We start from the raw sequence: 23,902 nt of genomic DNA, 5'->3' as shown, positions 1-23,902 counted from the left end.
CACCCGAGGCTCTTAGAGAAACAACCCTGAGCTGCTCCTGATACAGGCTTGCCCTGAAATGTTATTTTTCTACTTTTCTTCTTCTACTTTGACTGTTTTGGTCCAGGCTGCAGGCAGAGGATGATCCAGTGCTGGGATTTCTGTTATTCCTCCTAATATTGCTCCTGACCTTTCCCTGTGCCCACAGCCCTCACTGCCCTTCCAATCCCTCTGAAATAAGAGGAGATCTCTTCCCATAAATCAGAGGAGCCATTCCTAAGCTGCCTTTACTCAGTTCTTACTCCAGACATGTGGGAGCAGCACTGAACTCAAACCCTCTTTTTTCTGCTGCTCTTTATCCCCACTCCTGACCCAGGGAGGAGAGGGCTTTAGTAAATAGGGAAAATTCTTACCTAAGTAGATGTTTATCACTTGTATTTATTTAGTTTATCAATTTATTATCTATTCTTTATCTGTTTATTTATTTTGTTTATCTATTTATTTCAGGCTGAATTATCTGTGCCTGCACTTGGCATCCAGAAAGCCCTGGCAGGAGGCAGTGGGAGGAATTTTAGGAAAGCTCAGTGGTGATTTGGTGTAACTTTGTTCATCAGGATATTAATTTTGCTCCCTGCTTTAGTTGGAGAATGGACAATTAACAATCAATTTTCTTGCATCAAGGGTTTTCCAAGCTGTGGTCCCATTAGAAGATATTTCTCTGCACCATTTTTTTCAGGCTGTTCATTTGATTTCTGTTGTCTATAGCTTTGCAAAGTTGTAAATAGAAAATCCCAGAGCGGTTTGGGTTGGAAGGGAGCCTAAAGATCATCTCATTCCACCCCCTGGCACCCTCCACCATCCCAGGTTGTTCCAAACCCCAAAGCCTGGCCCTGGACACTTCCAGTGTGCATTAAAGATGCGGGAACTGGAACAAGAATGAACCAAGCTCAAGTCCCAGCATGAAATATGCATGATTCTCTCCCAGGATTTTTGCAGAAGCAATTCCATTTTGCATTTGGATGTGACTTTTACTGGAGTCTCAGGGGTGAATTAGGGCTCTGCGTGTCGAGTTCAGCTCCTCCACCCCTGGAAATCTGAAATTCAAGACTGCAGCTCAGAGCTCTCTTCACACATCACTCTGCAATTTGTGTCATTTCCTGCAGGAAGTGTCCTATATCAGGTAAGAACTTTTCATCTGAAGGATTTGTTGGATCCATAGATCATCTGCTGAGCAGATCAGTTCTGGCCAGACCAATGCAATAAAGCAGAATTTTTCTTCCTTTTGCGTGCTTGAGGTCGTATTCAACAAAATCCCAAACCAGCAGCAGATGTTCTTGGCACCTCATACACTCATTTTGACTTGCTGGGTTTGCAACCCCAGACCCTCAGTCAGTTCTGCTCCAAAAATCCCCCAAGGCTGGAGGATTCTCCTGGTTTGTCTCTCACCATTCAGAAGACACCAATAATGGCCACATTTCCAAGTTTATTTAAGTGGCATTTGGGTTCTCATCAGTTTCTATCTCACAGCAAAATTCAATCAACCTTCATTCAGCTTCAGAACGTGCTAAATTGTTCAGATATTTTAAAACTCTTCTTCCTTAAGGCTTCTGAGTGAAATCCTACATTTATTTAATAAAGCAGCCAGGATTTACTACACCAGTGCTGGTAAGCACTTTTTACTCTCCTCAGGATAGATTAGAGTTGACTGTAGACTTTTTTTTTTGCTACAGCTGCACAAGTTTACAAGTCACAATTGAATTACCAAACTGAGGAAAAGAAAGATTATTCCTGTGGGTGCAATGCAGGTTGCAGACTTGTTTTCTTTTAAAGAAGGGTTTAAAGAATTAGCAATAAATGCTATCAGCTGCAGCTAGAAAATGATGCTGACTTATTACTTTGTGGGGACCCTCTGGGGCATCATGAAAAGCAAATTCCTTAGCTGAGATTTCCAGAAAAAAACCCAACAATGCCCTTTTAGGCACCTTAAACTCAGATTTACTACAGAGGGAAAAACTCCACTTATAGGCACCCCTGGCTTGCCCCTGAAGTTGCACAACCTGCAGTGCTTAAAGAGTGATTGATTGATTGATTGATTGATCGTTTAAACAATGTGTTCCTGTTGTGATTTTTAAAACATTATTTCAGCAAGTTTTGCAGGTGCTGTTGCACATCAGGCTTTGCTCATTTTTTTCCTGCACCTAAAAAATAATTAAATATTGTGAGCCATCACCTTTTTTTTTTTTTCTTCCTCCACCAAATGTGTTTGCTGTATTTTGTCCTGCTCTGCCGAGCAGCCTTTCACTGCAAACCCTCAGATCAGTGACATTTCTCCTCTCAGGGTGAGCTCCTGACAAATCATCGGAGTTTAGAGGTGCTCAGAGTTGTTCTCTTGGCTGCTGTCATTACTGCACACCTCATTTGAGCCACCCCCGTGTCTGAGCCAGGGCTGACACCTACAAGCACGAAAAAGCCTTTTCCACCTGAGGGATGTGCAGGATGTTCAATCCAGCTCCTAAAACCTCAGGAGCTGGGGCTGCAGCTCAGTCAGGCTTTGAACTCAGCACAGCTCCTGCTCCTGACACTGGTGTGTGATCAGAGCTGCCAACCCTCAGCTGTCTCTCAGAAAACCTGAAGAAAAGGTTCAGGGAAATAATCCCTGAACAAAGAGGAGCTGACAGCTGAATCCTGCCCACTGAATCAGTGTTTGCAGCAGAATAAGCCCAGACTATCTCACTTAGCACTACTGAATTCAAGGCAACAGAGATAGATGGCCTTGGAGTTATCTCCTCCAGAAGCCTTTATTATTTTTGTGGAAATCCATTTAAGCACTCCACAGAAAGTAAAACACTCGATGCTGCTGGAGAATTCATTTCTTACACAGCCCTGATGTTCCTCAGCATTCCTGTGCTTTAGGTATTCGTTCTTCAAATGTTTCCATTATTTGGCTTTCTAGAAATGAGCCAGAGTTTATTTCCCTCCAAGGAATGAGGGATGGGGTGTCCTTAAAGAGATCTGTAGCTCGTGTTATCTCCTGTTCTGCCTTAAATCTGGGTTGCACTGAGCAGTCCCACTCTGGCTCTGATTCCTGCAGCTGCTCAATGGAATTATTTCCATTTTCCTGGTATTGAAGTTCTCTTCAGTGTCTTCCTTCAGTGCCCAGGGAGATTTATTAATGAAAATAAAGGAAAAAAAAAAGTCAAAAATTGCCCAGATTTCATAGTGTTGGGTAACTGAGCTGAGTTGGTTAATTTGTACCAATAACTGCTGAATGTTTATTAATATTTCAGTATTGATTTTAAATATTTGTCATTGTCTAAAAGTCCACAGGGAAGGGAAGGGAAGGGAAGGGAAGGGAAGGGAAGGGAAGGGAAGGGAAGGGAAGGGAAGGGAAGGGAAGGAGCACTGGGGATCCCCTCTGGATCTCCTCCAGTGATGCAGGATCCAGCATTTCCCTCGTGCCAGCAGCAATTCCCAAACCTCCCTGCTCTCAGCTCATCCCTGCCTTTGGACCAAGCTGGGCTGAGGGAATAAATCCACCCCCGAGGGAATCCAGGGCAAAAGCTGTTTTATTTGCCCACCTCCTGCACCTGGACATCTTTTTTTTCCTCCTGCAGGACCAAAAGGCATCAGTTACCACAGGATGGGTCAGGGTCATGCACTGCAGAAAATGTATGAACAAAAAGATTTAGGGAATTCAGTGAAGTGGATAATAGGAGAAGAATGTCTTCAGGTTGAATTATTTTGTTCCTCTCATCCCCCTCTTGGGTATTTCCCCCACATCAGATACCAAAAATAAAACAAAGCCAAAAGCCAAAATGTCCACGTCTGCCATCCCTCTCCAGAAATGAGCCTTTCTTAGACCATTGCAGATCACTTTGTTCCTCTGCAGTAAAGAAGAAGCACGAGGCAGAAGGAAAATGGGGGGAAGAGGGAAAGGAGAAGAACCTGTTGAAAATGATGCAAATTTCCCTTCCCTCCAAGTGTGAGGATGAAAACAGCGATCACAACTCCATCAAACACCTCAGCTCACACCAGACAGACTCCCCCAGCCACCTCCCACTGTCCCCATCACCAGTTTCATCCCAGGCACTGATCTGATCATCATTCTTCACATGAATTCCCCCTAGGGAAGGAAACGGCTTTATTCCCCTCCCTATTCCCACCCAGCAACAGATAAATAACCTCAGCTGAGGGCCTAAGACAATTTTCTTTTCTCAAAGGAGCCTTTTCTGTCTGGACAGCAAGAGCACAAAAAAAAAAAAAAGTTGTTGTGGCATATGCCAGCCAATAAATTCTGTCCCTGGGTCTTTTCATGTATTCCCATTGAGTGATCTGGGTGATGTTATCTGTGGGAAACAAAGAGTCTGAATATTTCATAGAGCCCTTACAATGTAAAGAGCACCATGAATGTCTGAGGTAGAAGATGTTCCCAGCTCAGAACCCCCTACAAAAGGAGGAGGACATCAAGGAAGGGAACATTTCTCTGTTTCCTTCAGCCTGTATTTCATATTAATGGCTCAGCTCCTTGGTGTGATTATGACATAGAGCTCCTTGCATTTATTTCTCTGTTCTAAAATCTGCTTGTAAAAATATTCTGTGTGCAGGTGTGTTCCTCTGGGGGCTAAAACAAAGAGTTGGAGCTAATTGGGAAATTCTTCAGGCATCTCACACTCTTCCACTGCATTTGTCTTTCTAGGAATCATATGTAGATAAAATGTGGAAAGGGAAAACACAGCAGAATTCCATTTACTCCAGAACCATCCTTTGTATTTTAAAAATGTCCTGTCTCAGAAAGAGAACTGATCCAGCAAACTGAACAGGACCAGGACTGGATGTGCTGGCACCTGGGAATCATTTCCCAAACCCTCTCCATTTTCTCAGTTGGTTGAAACACTTGCTGAGCAATAGAAAGGCCAAAGTGATTGAATTAATAAAATGTTCAGACATTGCTAGAAAATGATGTAACATAAACCACACATAAAGCCTTGTTAAGAAAAGGGAATATATTTTCCTTCTCTATGGTTCAAAGATGGTTTTCCCTTTGTATTTAGTGACAAAAGTGCTTGTGAAAAGTTCAAAGCTACCTCGGTGCCTTTTCAAAAATACTTTTGCCACCAAGTTCTTTTGAGCAGAATTTTTCAGGGCTCTGCAGTTTTTTGGCTTGTGCAGCCCAAATTGCTCACAGCACAGAGGATCCAACAAACAGAGCAGATTTCTACACTGGGTGAACAGAGGTGAGCTCTATCAACAGCATCTACATCACTGAGGAGTGAAAGAAAGGAAAAAAGAGAGGGGTTTTCCCCTTAGTTTCACCAAAAAAAAAAAAGGATAAAATATGAATAAACCAGATAAAAAAAAAGTAACAATCCTGCTCTCGTTCATAAAGAAATCACTGAGAATAAAATAAATATTTTATTCTCAGAAAGTAACTTCTTTCTTTTGTCCTTACCACGTGTGGCTATGAAGATTTCTTTAGATTCTAGATTCTTTTAGATTTCTAAAGACATCTATAAAGCTTTCTGGCACAATCAGCCTTTGTGAGGTACAAAGTTCCTGCAAAGTGGGTGCGGGATGTGGGTGTGGATCCTCACCTCGTGCAGCAGGGGAGGATTGTGCCCTCCCCAAAATCAGTGAGGCTGCTGGAAGTGCAGAGGATCAGAAAGTCAGCTCTAACCTTACAGAGCAGCCCAGTGCAGGGCTGGGGTTCTTTGAAACCATAAACACCCTTAAAAAGTGAAGTGGAGCTGGTGCTCCTCAGCAGGAAAATGTTGTGGCAGGACATGGAAGGCAGAAGGAAAAGGAATTTTATTTTCCAGCCTGGCTGATCCTCTCTCTTCTGGGAGCAGCTGCACAGCTGAGCTGGGACAGCACAATAAAAATGAGGGCAGACCTGGTAGCTCAAGTTGGGTCTAAACCCTGCAGTTTGTTCTTATTTAAATGTTTAAGTGTGACCTGCCTGGCCCCAGAGGCCACCTCTGAGTGATCACAGCAGCTCCACTTAAACCTCTCCTTCCCCCAGCAAAATAATTAATTGGCAGTTCTGGTTTTAGAAGCTTTTCCATCAAAATGTATCCCTTCAGTGAATAGCTCCTCAGTCTCTCCAGCTCAAGTTTAAATAAGCATTAATGACTCTGAAGAAATCAGAAATGTTTTGCTGAGGGGCAATCAAAGCAATATTGAGATAGCTCAGGATTATTGCTGGCTGCTGAAACAGCCTTTAAAGCTCATGTGTTCACAAATTAAAGAAGTTAAATACTTCATTCAGAAATTATACTGACACCTTTAATGCCATTTTTCTTCTGTCTCAGTAGCAACATTTCTTGTACATTACAGATATATCCATGGGCAGGGGGAGATGGCAGATTTGACCAATTTTATACAAAATACCAATGCTCCCATCTGAAATAAACTCTTAGGACAAGTAACCTCTTTATAACATCATGCAAACTATGACCTGCAGTTCCAGGTGGCTTAGATATACATATATTTATATACACACATTTGGGGGTACAGCAGTAACACATTTTGATCGGCCATCACAACTTTTTAAGATTTTTCAGCAATGTGAATAATTCACCTTCTTGCCAGGTCCTTCCACTTCTTCCCCAGCTGCAGTGCTCAGTGCAGAAAAAAAAACTGTGTAAAAAAATCACCTCCTAGCTGACTTACAGGAGTGCAAAGTACCCACAACCCTCCTGAAACGGCCCAAAATCTCCCGTGTGGTGGGTGAAGAAATCAGGAATTTGGGCACAAGGCTGTGCCACCAATTCCCTGATATCCTCAGGAGGAGCAGCAAGCAGCCTCGGATCAGATTCCCAATCAGTGGAATGCCAACAGGACACACTGCACTCGGCCAGCAAGGGAAGGAATTGGAGACAGATCCCAAATCCCAGCCCAAAGTGGCTCCCAGGGAAGACCCCAGGTTGCTGCAGATGCTTCCACCCACACGCATTTTCAAGTACACAGAAGTTTTTAATTCAGAACCACATCCTTCATGATATGCAAGGCACAAAGATCCAACAATTCAGTGTATTTGGGGCACGAGGGATGAAGGTTGTGTTAGCAGCTCATGTGAAAATCATTTTATTGAATATTGAGTATTAAATGTTGAATATTGAATATATCAATCTGATGGCACTGGAGTTTGATGCTGATGGCAGAACCTAAAGCAGAGGTTTCATCCAAAATCCTTTGGAATCAATGTGATTCTTAACACCAACTTCAGTGAGGCCAGGATTTCTGCCTAAATTCTATTTTTAAATTAAATGCATAGGTTATTTCTAGATCACTCTGATTGCTAACTAACTCATGGCATCTTTTCTGCCTCCTGGGATATTTTCTGTGAATCCCAAAAGCTTCCATTTTGCATATAATAATTATATCCAATAAAAAAATAGTATGAAGCAATTCCCAAAATCCAAAGGTCAAAAATTCAGCTAATATATGTTAATCTTTATTATGGAACAATGAGATAATAAATAAGTTTATGAATTCACATGACCTGTACAAAAAGCTGGGAAGCTTTTGTACCAAGTTAGGTACCAGTTATTTGCCTTTCATATTTGTTAAACAAATAATCTAAAATTTTATACACCTGTGGAGTTAAGGCAAAACCAGAAAAGACATTTAGCACAACAGAAGGGTTGGAAAATACACAGAAATAAAAACAAGGGGGATCTCATCTCCAGCTGACAAAGTGGTTGTGTCTAAGGAAGGAATCCCTCAGGAGCTGAATGAAGCAGTAATTATCAATCAAGTTAATTAAATTGAAGAACGAGTGTGAGGTGTCCTGCAGGGCAAAGCTGTTTAGCAAAGCTGCACCTGCATGCCCACCTTTAACCCTGAATGGTTGGAATCTGCTTTTCCTTTTAGGAATCAGCATGTGGAAAAGAGGAACCCCTTCCATACCCAACCAGAACACATCCATGACCCCTCAGTTCATGGAGGCTGGACTTGGCTGGGACTGAGCTGAAATATTTGGGAGAACCATCCAACATACAACACGCAGAGGAGAGCTCAAGCCAGCCACTCAGGATGTGAATGACCTCTCTAAGACAGTGGGATGGATGGTGGCAGTGCAGGCCCAGGACAGAAACATGACCAATATTTCAATATATCAACACACAGCTCTTTGGCAGCAACACACTAACTCTTGCTTGGAGTCTGAACTCAAACTCTCCTACATGAAAGACTCAGTGCCAGTCTTTTCACAGTTAAAGGAAATCCACTTCTTCCCCGAATCCAGGAAGTGAAGTTGGCATAAATCTTGCAGGCAGCTTTAGGCTGAAACCTTAAGCGTCGATATTTATTGTCTGCTTTAGTCTCAGGCCAAAGATATTGGACACACAAAATTCTGTGGAACTTCTGAGTAGTTCAGATGGGGCCAGAATCCATGGAGAGAATCCAAAACCACCCATGAGAAAGAAATTAGGAACCATCACTCCATGCTGGCAAAACGATCTTCACAGAGCAGGGGCAAGGATGAGTCCACACCTGGATGAACGCCACGGGAGAATTGACTTTACAGGGGGAAGACCAGGAAGCCAGAGAATGTGGAGTACTGCCACCCACCAACCAGATTTCCTTTCTCCAGCTTCAGGTAAACCTTGTCCTCCTTGTCCAGGTACAGCAGGACCCCGTTGGTGGCGGCTTCACGGGTGACGTCCTTGTCCCCAGCGAAAGCAGAGATCACTGGCTTCCCATTCAGCATCAAATTCACCTGCAAGAGAGCCCCTGAGAAGCTCTAATTAACTGCAAACCATCAAGAACTATCCCTGAATATTAAACACAGTGCAAGGGCCCAATCTTCGGTGCTTTTTGGGTTGTTTTAAAGTAATAATGACATTTATTTGGCACAAGAATGTGGATGTTCATGAGTTGGACCTGCAGCTGAGTGAGGCATCACTTCAGTTGGTACAACTTTGCCTGTCTCAAGGTTATTTAGTCACACAGGAAAAAGAAATATACATCTTAAAAAAATTTGGGCACCCAGAGATGTTACATGAGGTGTCAGAAGGACCACAGTGGGCTGGGAGTTCACACTTCACTGGGAACAAAATGTGTGTCCCTCTCAATACTTAGCTCTGAAGTTTAGAACAGATTTTTAGCTTTATAAACTGGCTCCATTTTTTCTATAAAACACTTCTGAAGGCAGCACAGCCTCTGCTCTGAAAGCAGCATCTCTAAATAAAGATGGGCAGGGCCTGGGGGAATGGGCAGATCCAGGCATTTTTCATTTCCCCCATGGCAAGCTCTCAGCTTTGCTGCTTTTCCTTTCCAAGCAGCTCTAATGCAGTCACAGGGGGTGAATTATGGGATGCTTACCCACATGCACTGTGCTGGCCGTGCATATGGTCCCATTAATTTTAATGGGAGTCACCACAGAATAAATTAGTGCTCAGCAGAAGTCAGGGCAGCAGAGGCTGGTATTTATTTGGGATTCACCTGTCTGGGAAATCCACTTAATCAGGTGTCTCCAGGGAAACAACTGCAGTTTAATGGTATTTAATGGCTCTAACAGATGTTGTGGGGGCAGAGCAGCATCACTTGTGTGGGGAGCCTGCAGGTGATTTAGTGGGGCTGGCTGTGGCTGAGGCTCACACCAGTTTGATCCACTGCAATGGTTTCTGGTTCTCCTCCCCGTTTACCCCACAGGAAAAGGACACCAGGGCTTTACTCATGGCCTGGCTTGGGTTTCTCACTCTTTCTGTTCCATCAGGTTCCACTGGAATAATCTGACAGGAGTTTAATCACAGAAGGCACGTGACAGGTTTGCAGGGGATGGTCTCACACTCACTGCTCTAAAACCCATCCATCACTTCAGAACCTCTTACCCATGAAAGATTTCAGGCCATGAGCCACAGGCTGGAACATTCCCTGCCACGAGCCCCAGACTCCCAGGTTTGAGCTCCTGGTTTGTGAAATTCCAGAGCCTGAGCTGGACTTCCAGAAGCCAAGGCTTGGCATCTTTCTTGGCAATGGGCATTTTAAATCCACTGGAGGGGCTGACATACAGTTATTCAACCTTCAGCATGCCCGAGAGTGAAAAGAACACTTTTTGAGCACATTAAACAGATTAAAAGCTCATTGTAGAGATCTTTGTGAGGTCAGTGTTTCATTTAAGCCTTTGTCATTGACCTGATTGGAATTAGGATTTTCCAGTGTGCACTGAAGGGGGATTTCCCCAGAGATGGGGTCGTGGTTTCACCAGCTCTGCCAGGAGTTCCACCAGCAGCCCAGAGAGGCACAGAGAGATCCCTGAGCACTGCTCCTGCAGAAATCCAGCTCAGCTCAGCCTGGCACACCTCAAACCCACCCAGGAGAGCAGAGAGCAGGAAGAGCTCAGACATTCAGTGGACCTGGAGCTCTCCTGGCTGGAAACCAGGGGAGCCACAGAGGTTCCTCCAGCTCGGGAAGCCAGGAGGTGTCACAGCAGCTGCGTGACCTGGCAGGGAGATGAAGGAATTACTTAAGGAATTTGCTGTTGGCTCAGCAAGGGGATGTTCAGGAATTTAAAGGCTTTTCCCTCTTGTGTTTTATCAGGCAGCTCCGTTGCTATTAAGCTACAGAAGGGAGTGCAGAGTTACCCCTTTTCTCTAATACATCACACACTTTTTATACATTACATGATGAAAAAAAGGAGTTTAAATTGCTGTAAAGGTTCCCTAGAAGACATTGCTACAAGGATATAACCAACCTTGGTCCTCAGCACACTGAGGACATAACCAGGTACCTGGCACCAGATGCCAGGGCACAAATTGTTCCAAAACCACTCAAATCTGGTACCCAGAACTCCTGTGCTCCACACTGTGAGTTTAACCTGGAGCAAACACGACTCTTCAACAGCATGTCAGGGAAATTCTGAGCTCTCTTTTACTCTTGGATCATTCATTCTATGGAATGCTTTATGTCACCCCAGATATTCATGGCATGGAAGTGAAGTTGTGGTGATTTATCTGAGGTGAGGATCCTGCCTTATTTCTGTTCATTTTCAATTAATGGGCTCTACTGCTAGGTAGTCAACACCACAGGTTGCTGTAAATGAAGCTATTTTTCCTTAAAATCATATTAAATGCTCCTGTGCTCAGTCAATAGTCTATCCTAAATAAACCATTTAAATAAAGATTTTATAATCATACTCATCAACATACCTGAATTGTTTGACTCTGGTAGACTTTAATTACGTGAAAATTGAAACTGTAAATTCCTTTCCGTGGTGATACAAAGACAGACTCCAACGTGAAAAAATTGCCCACATTTACAAGGATCTACAAACAGAAAAATACAGCATGGGGATTAGTACAGGTAGTGAGTGATAAAGAAAAATTTATTTACTTTAGAAACCATTTGCCCATGGAAAATTTAACCTGCACCTACGCTGGTTTATTAATTTTCTCTCTATTACTTTGGAATAACTCATTAAATTGGTATTTAGTTTTATTTATAGGACAACAGATAAACTAAGATGGGAATTATTTCTTATTTTGCTACTACACCATACCCTCAAGTCCTTTCTTCCACACATGTTTTTAAAGAGGCATTTTTGTTCGTCATTCCCCAAAATGACATAAAACCACCAATTGTGGGAGTGGCACGTGGATTTTGGCTGAAGAGCAGTGGCCAAGCCAACGCTGCCTTCCCAAGGAGCCAGGTGTGAGCAAGGACTGCAGGAACAGCAGGAGGCAAACCCAGCTCTCAGCCAGGCTGAGTTACTGGAGCACCTGGCACAGCCAGCACAGCCTGGCTGCGAGAATCTGCTGTTTGCACCAGCACTAATAATAATTAGGGTTTAATTAAACAGAGAGAAGTGACAGAGGGGAATGTACCAGATGAGTGCATCACCCATATGCTACATATCCTCTGTAATGACTGCATTTTGCTCTTACCACCTAATTATGCTTCATTTTTAATTGACATTTCCAGGCTCCTTTGTGGCAGGCAGAGCCCTCGGAAGCCTCCAGGACTGTCCATGGAGTTTTGGGGTGATTTTCGGTGCCAGCACTAAGCTGCGGGGCACACCTGGCTCCAGCTGCCACCACAACCGACTGCTCAGCACAGCAGGGTGTAGGGACAAGGAGAGCCATCAGTCTCAATGACTTCGGGAGCTGGGATTGAAACGCGTGTTGGTATCTGCCCGCTAACACCGGGGCTGGGCTGAGCGGAGCTGGACCGCCAAATGTGCCGCGAAAGTTACAGGGCTTTCCCTTACAATTCTCTCTTCTTCCCCCCTCAAAAGCTGCACAAACCATGTAAACCCAACACTGAGATCGCCCCAAACCCCTCGGGGCGATGTCACCGCGCTGATGCCACCGAGCGCTGCCGCTCCCGCGGCGCCTCCCGCGCTTCTCCCGGGGCCGCAGCCGCGGAGCGGCCGGGTTCCGCACCCGGGGGGCAAACGGGGAACCTGTGCATCCCCAGGCTTAGCTAGCCCTGCCCTGCCCCTCTCCCGGGGGCGGATTCCCAGCTCCCGGCCGGGATGCGGGATGCGGGCACCTGTTGCTGCGGGGGATGCTCGCCCAGCCCGCGGTGCCTGGCGCTCACCTGGTCGAAGTAGATGATGCGCGTCTTGTTGCTCATCTCGGAGGGCTCGTGGTTGGTGCTCCGCACGGCCGAGAAAGCCACCTTGGAGTTGGCCGCCCGCACGGAGATGCCCAGCGGCGAGGAGGACGAGCCCTTGGCGTCGGGAGCCGGGTTGGAGTCGCACACCACCAGGCACTTGCCCTCCAGCACGATGGGCTCCGTGTCGTTCTGCGCCGTGGCCACGCGGCCGCCCAGCGCCAGGGCCAGCAGCAGCAGCCGCCAGCCCATGGTCCGCACCGCGCCCCGCTCCGGCCACCGCTCCTCTCTGCTCTCCTCCTCCCGCTGCCACCGCTTTATGCCTTCTTCTTCTTTTTTTTTTTTTTTCTTTTTTTTTTTTTTTTTTTTTTTTTTTTTTTTTTCCTCCCCTCCCCGGCTCCTCTGGCGAGCTCTTTAAACGACGCCGCCAAAAGCCGCCCGGAGAAACGCGCTCTGTCCAGAACGCCCTTTTCTCCCCTCGCTCCACATCAAAAAAAAGAGCGTGCGAAAGGGAGGTGGGGTGAAGAAAAGCCCTCAGGTGAATTATTGCTGAGAGAGAGAAGCGAGAGGCGGCGGAGCAATGAGCCCGTCTGGCGCTGCCATGCCGGCGATTCCAGCTGCGGATCCGGGATGCTCGGAGCGGAGAGTGGGAGCTTCCCAAAGCTGCCAGATCCTGCTCTGATAGCAGCGGCAGAGCTGCACACTCCCCTTTCCTCCCTCTCTCTCCCTCCCTCTCTCTCTGTGTCCCTGTTCCCCCGCTCTCCCGTCACAAATCCCCCCCTCCGCAGCGCTGAGGTCACAGCAAACCTGCCCGCTTCTCACCTAGCGAGGTTTCAGCCCCAGAGAGGCTCCCCTGGGAATCGCCCCCTCCTCTCGTACGCTCCTGTCCTCCCTGGCAACTTCTGGGGCGGCTGCACAGCCCGAGGGAGAGCGCCAGAACATCGCAGCACCCCGATTTCAGGAGGAGGAGGAGGAGGAGGGTGGGAAAGAGCTGCAGCCTCCCTGAGAGGCAGCACCTGAACCTGCCCGAGTCCTCCGGGGCACGGGGCTGCCGGGAAGGTGTTGGTGTGTGCAGCTGGGCAGTTTTCACAGCTGGGCAGGTGTTGGTGTTCACAGCTGGGCAGTTGTTCACAGCTGGGCAGGTGTTCACAGCTGGGCAGGTGTTTGTGTTCACAGCTGGGCAGGTGTGTGCAGCTGGGCAGGTGTGTGCAGCTGGGGCAGGCACCCGATGTGAGCTTTGCTCAAATCACACCTGAGATTAGCGGCAGGGCTGTCCTGCTGCCCTGTGAGGATTAACGGGGCCAGTGCCCCACACGGTGCTGCCAATGCTTAGGGTGGGATTTAACACCTCTGTCTAACACAGATTTATTTTTATGGTGTGTGTTGGAAGGACTGGGAGACTGAGCAGGTGCCTTAGCTCAGTTCTCCCATGAATTTGGAGATTATTAAAAACATGAGTGGCTTGGTGCTGGTGGTGGCTTCTAGACAAGATCTTTCCTGCATCCCCCAGCCCCATTTGAAATAATCTCATGGGTTACCTAAACCTCACTTCAAGGACTGACAGAAATGGCATTGAGCTCCCAGAAGCACAACTGGCTGCACAGATTTCCATCCTAACCAAAAAACCACCAAGGGTTTGTAAGAAATTGAGGGAATTGAATCTAATTTTAGATAGATGCCTTCAGTACAGAAATTTTTTGTGCCTGTAAAAGCTTTGCAATGAATACAGCCTGGGTCAGCCATTAACCAGCAGCAGCCTCCATTCCCTGCTTGGCCAAGGCATCTCTGGGTGCAGACAGAAGAAATTAAAGAAGCAACAGGAAAGTAAGAGGAGGAATAAAAACACCAAAATCCACTCTCAGCTGAACACCAAAGCTTTCTGTAGGCAAAGGTGAGTGGTTTTCAGCTGGTGTGGAGAGCTGAGGGTGCAGCATTAATTCTGTAGAACTCAGCCAATCTTTGAGAAACCATAAAGCAGCCAAAATTCTTAGCAAGCATCAAGCTCCCTAAAATTCAGGAGGCCAAACTCAAATTTTAAGGAATCCCATTGATCAGGCAAGAGGCAAAGATATTTCTGTTTTCTAGGAATGCATCAATAGCCTCTTGCTCAGTGACACAACGAAGATGGATGGAAGGGTCCAGCAGGGAAGCAGCATTTACTGCAAGGAAAGGAAACAAAAAATCAAACAAATGCTTGCAGCACAGCTTTGTACCTCTTGTAGAAACTTGATCTGCAGATTTAAAGATTCACTCCTGTGCACATGAGGACTCTGACAAGACAAAGCTGTGGCAAAAATATTTATTGTAAATAGAAATGTACAAATAGTTCCACACTATTTCAACATCTGCTTCAAACCTCTTCTGTCCATAACCTTTTAACACTGCACAAGTAGCAGCAAATATAATTCCATCTGCACAGAAATTTCAATTGGAACTTGAAACTGCTGATGATTTTGAAAGATCAATCATTTGTCAGAGATTAAAAACTTTACAATCATTTTAGAAACTGGGTTTTGATTTTGCTTTGCTGTGGACAATGACATCAGGTGTCTCTATAGATATTCTTCCTAAAATCCATTCTGACCCTGCTCTCTGCCAATTTGAAGCCATTCCCTGTGTGCTGTCCCTCCATCCCTTGGAAATCTTCTCTCTCCATCTTTCCTGCAGCTCCTTCAGGCTCTGCAAATCCACACACCCCAGAGCTTCTCCTCTCCAGGTGAACAATGCCAGCTGTGCCAGCAGAGCTGCCCCATCCCTCTGCCCACCCTGGAGCCTCCTCTGGGCTCTCTCCAGCAGCTCCAGCTCCTGGATGACTTCCACTGGAGTAAAATGGGCTGGAATTCGGCCAGGGGCCCCACAGCTGGAGCAGTGCAGAGCTGGGCTGTGGCTCTAACTTTCTCCACGTGCTGCTCCAAGAGACATCAGGGCTATCAACAATACCCCTTATCCACAAATCCACACCTGGGGAAGCAGCCTGGAGAGTCCCTACCACCAAAATACCTGATCCACATCAGAAAACACCTCTTTTTTTCCCACTCAAACAGAAGGAAGAGGGCTCCAAGGCTGTTTGCTGCAATCCTTGTTTGGGTGGCTGAGCTGGGCTTTAATTGCTGAGAAAATGAGGGAAGTTTGCTGTGGGAGAGGTGAGCTGAAAAGTGGAGATTGCTTTTAATTCACAAGAAGCGAGGTTAATGATTGCTCTTACTTTATCTGACAAAGAATTCCTCAGTATTGATCCAGCTCCCTCTAACAGGGATTTTGTGTTTCTTCCTTTGAAAGAAAAATGAGTAAAATAAATAGCAACAGCACACAACAATGGAAATTCAGTCAGATTAGGCTCACAGCTTCTTTCCCTTTCTGGACACACACTGTGGAAGTCTGAAACTGCCTCCAGTTGGGAGAATTTTGCTGTTTCACAGGAGACTTCCAGCACTGAGGCAGATTTCTGACAGAGGGAAGAGCCACAGGATAAAACACCATGTTTGCATTTACATTTCCTTTTACCTCTCGCCTTGTAAACCTTCATTAAATACAATTTCTGCATCAATACTGCATGATACCTCCCAAATCTCTTCTGAAACAGAACATCCTGCTTTGTATAATTAGTCATTTGCCCTACAAAAGGGAGGAATAATCTGCCTCAGACTTCCTCTTGTGCCTGGAGGCCTTGGGAATCTTTCTAACCCCTCTGTGACAGAGCCCTTCTTCCTCTGCAGGCTTTTCTTCTTCAGCCTAATTATATTTCCCTTCTGTTTGCTGAGCCTGGAGAGGTTTTTGCAGGGAGCTGAGCACCCCCAGCCCCTCCAGGGTCCCCCCCAGGTTCTGCACAGCACCGAGCCCACCCTAAGCAGGAGATGGGGCTGAGGGGGAGCAGGGGGGCTCCATCCCATAATAGCGATGGCAATCCCCACCTGTGCTCATGGTCAGGCCATTCCCGAGCTCTGGCATCCCTTCAGGCTGGAATTGCAGCTGGCTGCAGTGTCCGTGTGCCTGCTGGCTCCTGGCTCTGTGCTGCTCAGTTTGTTGGGCAAGCCCAAGTTCACCTGCCCAGTGAGCCTGGTGGCTCTTAAAAACAGCCTGGAATGTTTCATAAAGGAAATTTCACTGCCTGGAATGTTTCATAAAGGAAATTTCACTCCATTTATAGGAGCATAAAATGTAAACGGATCCTGTAGGAGTAGAATGAAATCTTCAGCTGCACACGTGACTGCAAGGAGTGGAAGGTTTTTGGTCTTTAATTCACTCTGGTGCAGACTCAAGCCTAGATTTTCCTTGCTTTATTTTAATCTACAATCCAATTTTCCTTGGTTTTCTAAGTAAGCTTTTTCTGTAGTTTGCCTATTTTAATGCACCTCACCTCAGTCCATCCCATCTTCAGGAATTTTTGTAACTTTCTGCAGCAGCAGAACAGAGAAAACAATAAAACCCAATTGCCTACATGTATTTGTTGGGCTGCTTTAGTTTCCCTGACATTCTGTTATGATAAATCTGTGTTCTGATGGCCTCCTCAGGAAAGGGAATTTTCAAACTGCCTGTGAATTTCAGAGGTGATTAAGAAAATGAGTCAGCAGGATGCCTGCATGTGCAGAGGTAGCAGAGCTCAGATCTGCTGACAGCTCTGCCATCTGAGGTCTTCATTCAGCATTTTTGAGCAGCCAGACCTTCTCTCTGGCCAGAGCTGAGCACCAGGTGAAAACTGGGCTTTGAAACTCTCCCAGGCAGATGCTGCCAGTCCTTCCAGCAGCACCTACTCCTCGATGGATGTCTGGGAATATTCCAGTTTTTCTGCTGCTCTGAGTCCAAGGCTCAGTCTGGGTTTGCATCAGTATAAAAGTGAGAGAAAATGCGACCCTGGAAGTTCCTCTTGCTCCCCCTGAGACCCCAGCTGTCAGCTGTTTGCAAATGTCGTCATTAATCTTCACTAAACTATCCACAAATAGCTTGATATGTCTCGTATTTATGTTTATTCAAAATATTTCCAGGAAATATTTACACATTTAACCTCCTGTATAAAGAGAGGTCAGGTGGCTTAAGGCAAAAAACCAAGTACACACGTTAACTGCTTTTAAAGCAGGTATTTGCATTTCAAACTTGTTATAAAGCAAAATTTCATTTTTATTTACTATTGTATTTCCATTATATATTTGCATGAATTCCAGCCCTTTGGGGAGGGTGTCAGCACAGCTTTCCTGCCTGGAGAAAGGGAGAGACAAATGCAGAAAAAGGATTTACAGCACCTGAACCACAAAGCTTTGTGCGTTTTGGGCTGAGGAACTGCAGAGCTGCTGCTTGGAGAGCAGGGGCAGCACAGCAGCCCCTGCTCTGTCCTTGCACAGGGCAGGTTCAGTAATTCCATCATCTGAAGGGTTTGGGTGGGGTTTGATTTTCCTAATCAGCTGAATTCCTGACAGCAGAGGGAGAGATCAGATTGTTCTGCATGGCAGCATTCCAAGGAGCAAGCTTCAGTGTAAGCACTGATGACAGCAACTGGGGATCTTATCTGGGAGTCATTTACTGCCTGAGAAAAGTTCTGGGCTGGAATTGAGCAAATTTCTATTTATAATTGCATCATTTCAGGCCGAGTCCTGCAGAGCTTGTTCAGGAACATTTCTAGGAGCTACAAGAAGAATTTTGGTATAAATCTGCTCATCAGTACTTGATCTTTCTGGACAATAACCTTTGGGGTTTTTTAGGTCAGTGCTTATGAGCAAATGACATCACCACAGCAGAGTTCATCAGTTATTTACCCTTATGCAAAAGTGTCAGTGATTTCTGTTTCTGAACACATTGCAGCATTTCTAAACTGCATCCAGGGATTCAAATCTGCAGCTGAAACCTTTTGTTTCAAATGTCTCATTTGTCAAATGAGCTTAAAGCAATATTTAGCTGCTTTGTGGCTTTCTCTTGTTTAATTACTGCTATAAAATGTCCCCAGTGGGCAAAATTCATCCCTGGGTAAACAGGCAGCAAGTGGGGAGGATTAAAGCTCATTTAGCAATGCCTGCAATCATTTCTGTGCACACCCAAAACCTCTGTGCTGCTCACACACATCACACCCTGCTGGCAGGTGAAGGATTCAAGTCAGTGCTAAAGAAAATCTTGTTTTCACCAAGTGTTCACCCCTGAATTAGTTGGAGCTTTCAAAGTCTCTCCTGCTCTTTGTTACTCTGGGAATAAAGCAGCTGGTTCAGCTTTCTAAACAGTGAAAAAATTCATATTTGCATTGAATTTGGGGAGAACACTTACCAGTTGAGCATTTTGGCAGCCTGACTGAGCCATTCGTGCAGGGACCGGAGCCTTGCACTGGGAATATCCACATCCCAAATTCTGGGAGCGAGGCAGGGCAGGCTCTGTCCAGGAGCTCTTTGAGGCACCTCAGCTCTCCACCAGAGCAGCCCCAGGGTTTGGAGTTTCCCACATTTTCTTCTTTAAGATGAGCAGTTCCAAACTTGGTTGTGGTTTTCCTGAGCCAACAGCTTCTTGAGCACGGGAAGATTTCCTGAGGACTCTTCCAGCTTTGGTTGTTGCACAGTGAGCACCCAAGAGCCCTTTCAAAAACCCCACTTTTATTCTCTTTATTAACAGCATTTCCTCCTCCTCCTAAAAGCAGTTTGGATTAGAAAGGCTTTAATTGAAACCAGAAACCAGCATTCATCAGTGATATCAAAGCTTTTCTGCACAGAACAACTTCCAAGTGGCCACAGTTTTAATTTTACTGCTCATTTATACAAATTAGCAGCAGCACTCTGCCTGGTGCCTGCAGTTCAAGTAGGAAAGGGGAAAAAAAAAAAGAGGAAAACTGGAAAGCAAAGTTCAGCCTCTGCCCTGGGATATAATTGTCCATTTGTGGAAGTTAAATTTTTCCCACTGACTCTAGTGCTGGATAATCCCTGCTCTTTACATTATTGGTTAGAAACCCTGGGGGAATTCTGCCCCTGGGGAAATATATTTGTATTTCAAGGTGGGAATTCCTGGAAAGCCCTTGTGAGTGGTGCCCCTGTGGGAGCTCAGATCCCTGCAGTGACCTGCAGCTCGACCAGCTCCGTTCCTTCCAGCATTTCCTGGGGCAAGTTCAAATTCTCTGAGACTTGGGATAAAGGCAGGGATTTCTCCTGGGAGCCCCAGGCCCAGTGTGGGGCTGCTCTGAGCTCTGGCTCTGCTGAAGGCCATTCCTGTCCAACATCAGGTGGAGAAATTATCCTCCCTACTCCTGCTGCTCCTGTCACCCTGCCAGAAATGAGCATTTTAAGGAAAAAAAAAAACGTGGAAAGAAATCTCCTTTTGCCCCTGGAGCCAGTGGTTCTGACACTGCTGGGCTGTCAGCAGAGGAAACTCAGCACAGATTTGACCCCACAGCTCCACACAGGCAAATATTGGGATTAATTTCAGAGACCAGAACTTCTTGTAACACCTTCACTAACATTTCATATTCCAGAATATGCCAAAAATCAGCTCTTTGGGAAAAAATATGTAAAAATAAAAAAAGAACATGTAAAGATGTAAAAAGCCTGTAGCTCTTGCAGGTCAGACGGCTCCTAAAGTAATATTTTCCACCAAGAGAAGCATCACCCAAAGCTTTTATGACTTTTGCAGGATAAAACCATCACCTGCTGAGGAGGGATTCCCAGGACATTATCCACAGGGAGCCTTGGAGCTCATCTGTATAATCCCAAATAAATGTTGAGGTGTAAAAAGCATTATTCTCTATGCCACTAAAACACAACAATACAATTTAAGAGAGCTGAAAACCCCCAGCCTTATGCTAAATAAGTTTAAAAATAAAGAATGAGGTAGGGAGCAAGTTATTTTTACATATAAATCAGGATGTCTCAAGCTCCCAGGCACTGAAGGAGCAGCTTATTTAGGAAAATGGAATCAGCTCTCACTCCATAGGAAAGCTTTGTGCTCTCTGAAGGGGATAGAGCTTCATGTCAAGAAGGTACTTTTTAAATTTTTAATTAATTTTTTTTAATTAATGCTCCAGGATGTTCACACAAAGGCACAGCTATCGACCACTGGGCAGGATATATTTTTAATTGGGAGAGGCCTTGCCAGCTGAGCTATAAAAAAAGTACAAGCTGTTAAATAGAATAATGGAGAAGAAAGACTTGGGGGAAAAAAAGTAATGAGAGAAAAAAAAAAAAGGAAAAAATCTTTAGTTAAAAGAGACTTAGCAGGATTTTGGAGCTGAAAAACCATGAACCTTATCATGAGCATCACAAATGCTGCTCAGGGATGCAGGGATCCTGAAGCCATGGAAATGGCTCTGGGATCCAGGATTATCTGACAGGAGTCCCATGGAAATGAAGAGAATTCAGATTTTGGAGCTGTGCTCACACACATCCAAGGCTGATCACACACATCCCATGGAAATGAAGAGAATTCAGATTTTGGAGCTGTGCTCACACACATCCAAGGCTGATCACACACATCCCATGGAAATGAAGAGAATTCAGATTTTGGAGCTGTGCTCACACACATCCAAGGCTGATCACACACATCCCATGGAAATGAAGAGAATTCAGATTTTGGAGCTGTGCTCACACACATCCAAGGCTGGCAGTGGTGCTCTCAGGGCAGGGCACTGTGGAACAGGGCTGCAAGGAACCAAGAAGGAATTGAATTTTCCTCTCTCAGGCAGAACAAGGGGTGGGAGCTGCAGATCCTGCAGGTGTCACTGCCCTGATGCTGACTCGAGGCAAACACAGCCAGCTTGGTGTGAAATTAAACACTTGAATTGCTTCTGCAAATGTTTTTTTATGTGAAATAAGTCTCAGGAGTGCTAATTTTGGTTCTGTTGCATTCCTTTTGCCTCTGGGGAGGGTAACTGGGAGCACAGCCCTAACAAGACTGCTGGAATACCCAAATGTGACATTTTTCTGGCTCAGACATGGAAAAAATCTTCCATCCCCACCTTCCAGCAGTGTCCAAGCATCCCTGCAGTGCTGGTGGTCACCCTTAGCCCTGAAATTCTCTGTGCAGCAGCAGCCAGGCTCTGTCCCCTGAGCTCCTGGGCTCTCCCCTTGTCACCATGGTCTTTTCTGAAAAATCCTTTGCCAGGATTTTTTGTCTCCAGAAACCTCAGAGGGAAAGAAAAACAATAATTATCTGCTTTTGCTGTGGAATGCAAAAGGTGCATCTTTGATTGGTCTGTGTTGGTTGTTTCTACTTAATGACCAACCATGGTCCAGCTGTGTGGACTCTCTGAGAGCCACGGGTTTTTGTTATTCCTTATTCCATTCCATTCCACTCCATTCCATTCCATTCCATTCCATCCCATCCCATCTTTTCCTGGCTTTCTGTCTGTATCATTTCTCTATTTCTTTTAGTATAGCATTTTTAATATAATAGAATGTCATAAAATAATAAATCAGCCTTCTGAAACATGGAGTCAAGATTTTCATCTCTTCCCTCGTCCTGGGACCCCCGAACACAACGACAGCACCTGGAGCAGCAGAGGGGATGCTGAGGTAGAGAAGGAAGGGTTAAATTCCAGCTGGGTGGAGAAGGGTTAAATTCTAGCTTGGTGGAGAAGGAAGGGTTAAATTCCAGCTGGGTGGGGAAGGATTCAATTCCAGCTGGGTGGAGAAGGGTTAAATTCTAGCTTGGTGGAGAAGGAAGGGTTAAATTCCAGCTTGGTGGGGAAGGAAGGGTTAAATTCCAGCTGGTGGGGAAGGGTTAAATTCCAGCTGGGTGGGGAAGGGTTAAATTCCAGTTTGGTGGAGAAGAGTTAAATTCCAGCTGGTGGAGAAGGGTTAAATTCCAGTTTGGTGGAGAAGAGTTAAATTCCAGCTGGGTGGAGAGGGAAGGGTTAAATTCCAGCTGGGTGGGGAAGAGTTAAATTCCAGGTGGGGAAGTGTTAAATTCCAGCTGGGTGGGGAAGGATTCAATTCCAGCTGGGTGGAGAAGGAAGAGTTAAATTCCAGCTGGTGGGGAAGGAAGGGTTAAACTCCAGCTGGTGGGGAAGGAAGGGTTAAACTCCAGCTGGTGGAGAAGGAAGGGTTAAACTCCAGCTCAGAGGGGGCTCTGCTGCTGGGGTGCTGAGGCCAGCTGAGCCTTCAGGGGCTCAGCCCCAGCTCCTCTCCGTGCTCAGCATTTCCATCCAAGCCCAAACCCTGGGCAGAAAGGCCCAAAATAAATCAGAATACTTTCCTGAAAGAAATCAGATTCACTTTTCTCTCAGCCCACACTGCTTGCAAACCTGGGAGGGAAAATGCCAGATTTTATCAATGCCCTTTTACAACTGTTTGCTGCTTTTAATGCTAAACACATTTTTGTCTTTGCATCTCTAGGCCTCCTTTTCCTCCCATACATTGAGCTCCAGGTAATTATTCTAATTATAAACAGGTAAAAGCCAACAAACACAACAGAAATATTTCCCCTTATAAAAACCATGGATAATTCCCTCTCATATCCATTCCTTAGATGCTTCATGACAGTTTTTATTTTGCTGCTCTGATGTTCTTCTCTTCCTGCCAATGCAACTCTTATATATTGATTAATTCCTGTAGCATTTATGGCAAAATACATGACATTTGCCATAAAAAGTGCTATTTTTTCATCCTGCTTAGTGGGGACAAGGCAAAATAAAGCACTCAGCCAGACACTTTCTTCATTACATAGTAAGTTTGCAATGTTTTAATAGCAAAATAAACAAGAATCTGTTTAAATATTCCCCTCTGTGGGTAACAGCTCCCCATTTCATTATACAAATGTGTGAAGTATTTTCTAGAAATTAGATCACCATACAGAATAATGAAAATAATAATTAAAACTGGGTCAGAAGTCAGGGTATTCAAAGGAAATGACTGAAAAGAGAAATTATAAAAGGTCAAAAGTGGGGGTTTTTTCAATATATGGGAATCTCAAGGTAAAAAGCACAAAATTGAGAGGATCATCAGTGACCTGGGATATTACAGGTTAAATACCACATAAAATTACAGATTTGAAATGGAATGTCTCTCAAAATCAAGGTGTTCTGCTGCACAGGTGAGCTTGGCAAGGTGCTGCTTATCAATAAATGAAAAAAACAATTAAAAATTGTTTCCTGGGCTCCTCCTTCCCTCACCTGCCCATAAAATGTGTGTTCTCATGGTGTGACTTCAGCACAAGCCTTCCTGAACTCGCAGATGAAGGAAGAGATCCCCCCAAAGAGCTCCTGGGAGTCCAGGTCTGCCGCCTCCCCAAACCTCACCTGCAATTGGAAATAAAGAATATTTCACTTCAGCACACCTGAGTGATCCAAGCCAGGAGCTTAATGAAATTCAAAGAGCAGAGAAAAGTGAAATTCCTCCATTATTGTTCATATTAATATAAAGAAAAAGAGAAAGAAGAGGTAAAAGAAGAAGGGGAAGAGGAGGAAGAAGCA

The 23,902-nt window shown here is 45.2% G+C and overlaps 2 protein-coding genes across 2 annotated transcripts in view; both read right to left on the bottom strand.

Moving 5' to 3' along the window:
- Positions 1-8,500: 8,500 nt before the first annotated feature.
- CBLN4 (cerebellin 4 precursor) lies at positions 8,501-12,834 on the bottom strand. The gene is made up of 3 exons (XM_041478512.1): positions 12,520-12,834; positions 11,130-11,246; positions 8,501-8,698 (listed from the first exon to the last, which is right to left on the bottom strand). Exons 1-3 carry the CDS (start codon positions 12,784-12,786, stop codon positions 8,501-8,503), a joined length of 582 nt encoding a protein of 193 aa, XP_041334446.1. The 5' UTR covers positions 12,787-12,834.
- A 10,396-nt stretch (positions 12,835-23,230) lies between these two features.
- Positions 23,231-23,902, bottom strand: part of LOC121359458 (formin-like protein 13) — a 28,097-nt gene continuing 27,425 nt past the window's right edge. Inside the window, exon 15 of the mRNA XM_041478403.1 lies at positions 23,231-23,728. Within this exon, the coding sequence (XP_041334337.1) occupies positions 23,624-23,728 (105 nt within the window). The 3' untranslated portion in view covers positions 23,231-23,623. The remainder of the gene's footprint in view (positions 23,729-23,902) is intronic.

This window comes from Pyrgilauda ruficollis, unplaced genomic scaffold, assembly GCF_017590135.1.
Source record: "Pyrgilauda ruficollis isolate IOZ18807 unplaced genomic scaffold, ASM1759013v1 scaffold45, whole genome shotgun sequence".
NCBI lineage: Eukaryota > Metazoa > Chordata > Aves > Passeriformes > Passeridae > Pyrgilauda > Pyrgilauda ruficollis.
Note: the sequence above shows the minus strand (reverse complement) of the source record. Positions and strands in the feature narration are given on the sequence as shown.

What these genes read in the sequence shown, in the direction of transcription:
- CBLN4 (XM_041478512.1), bottom strand. Translation starts at nt 12,786, where the DNA reads ATGGGCTGGCGGCTGCTGCTGCTGGCCCTGGCGCTGGGCGGCCGCGTG. An exon ending in GCATCATCTACTTCGACCAG is followed by an intron (nt 11,247 to 12,519) that starts GTGAGCGCCAGG and finishes TTCTGTTTGTAG; the next exon opens with ATCCTTGTAAATGTGGGCAA. An exon ending in ACCAGAGTCAAACAATTCAG is followed by an intron (nt 8,699 to 11,129) that starts GTATGTTGATGA and finishes GCTCTCTTGCAG; the next exon opens with GTGAATTTGATGCTGAATGG.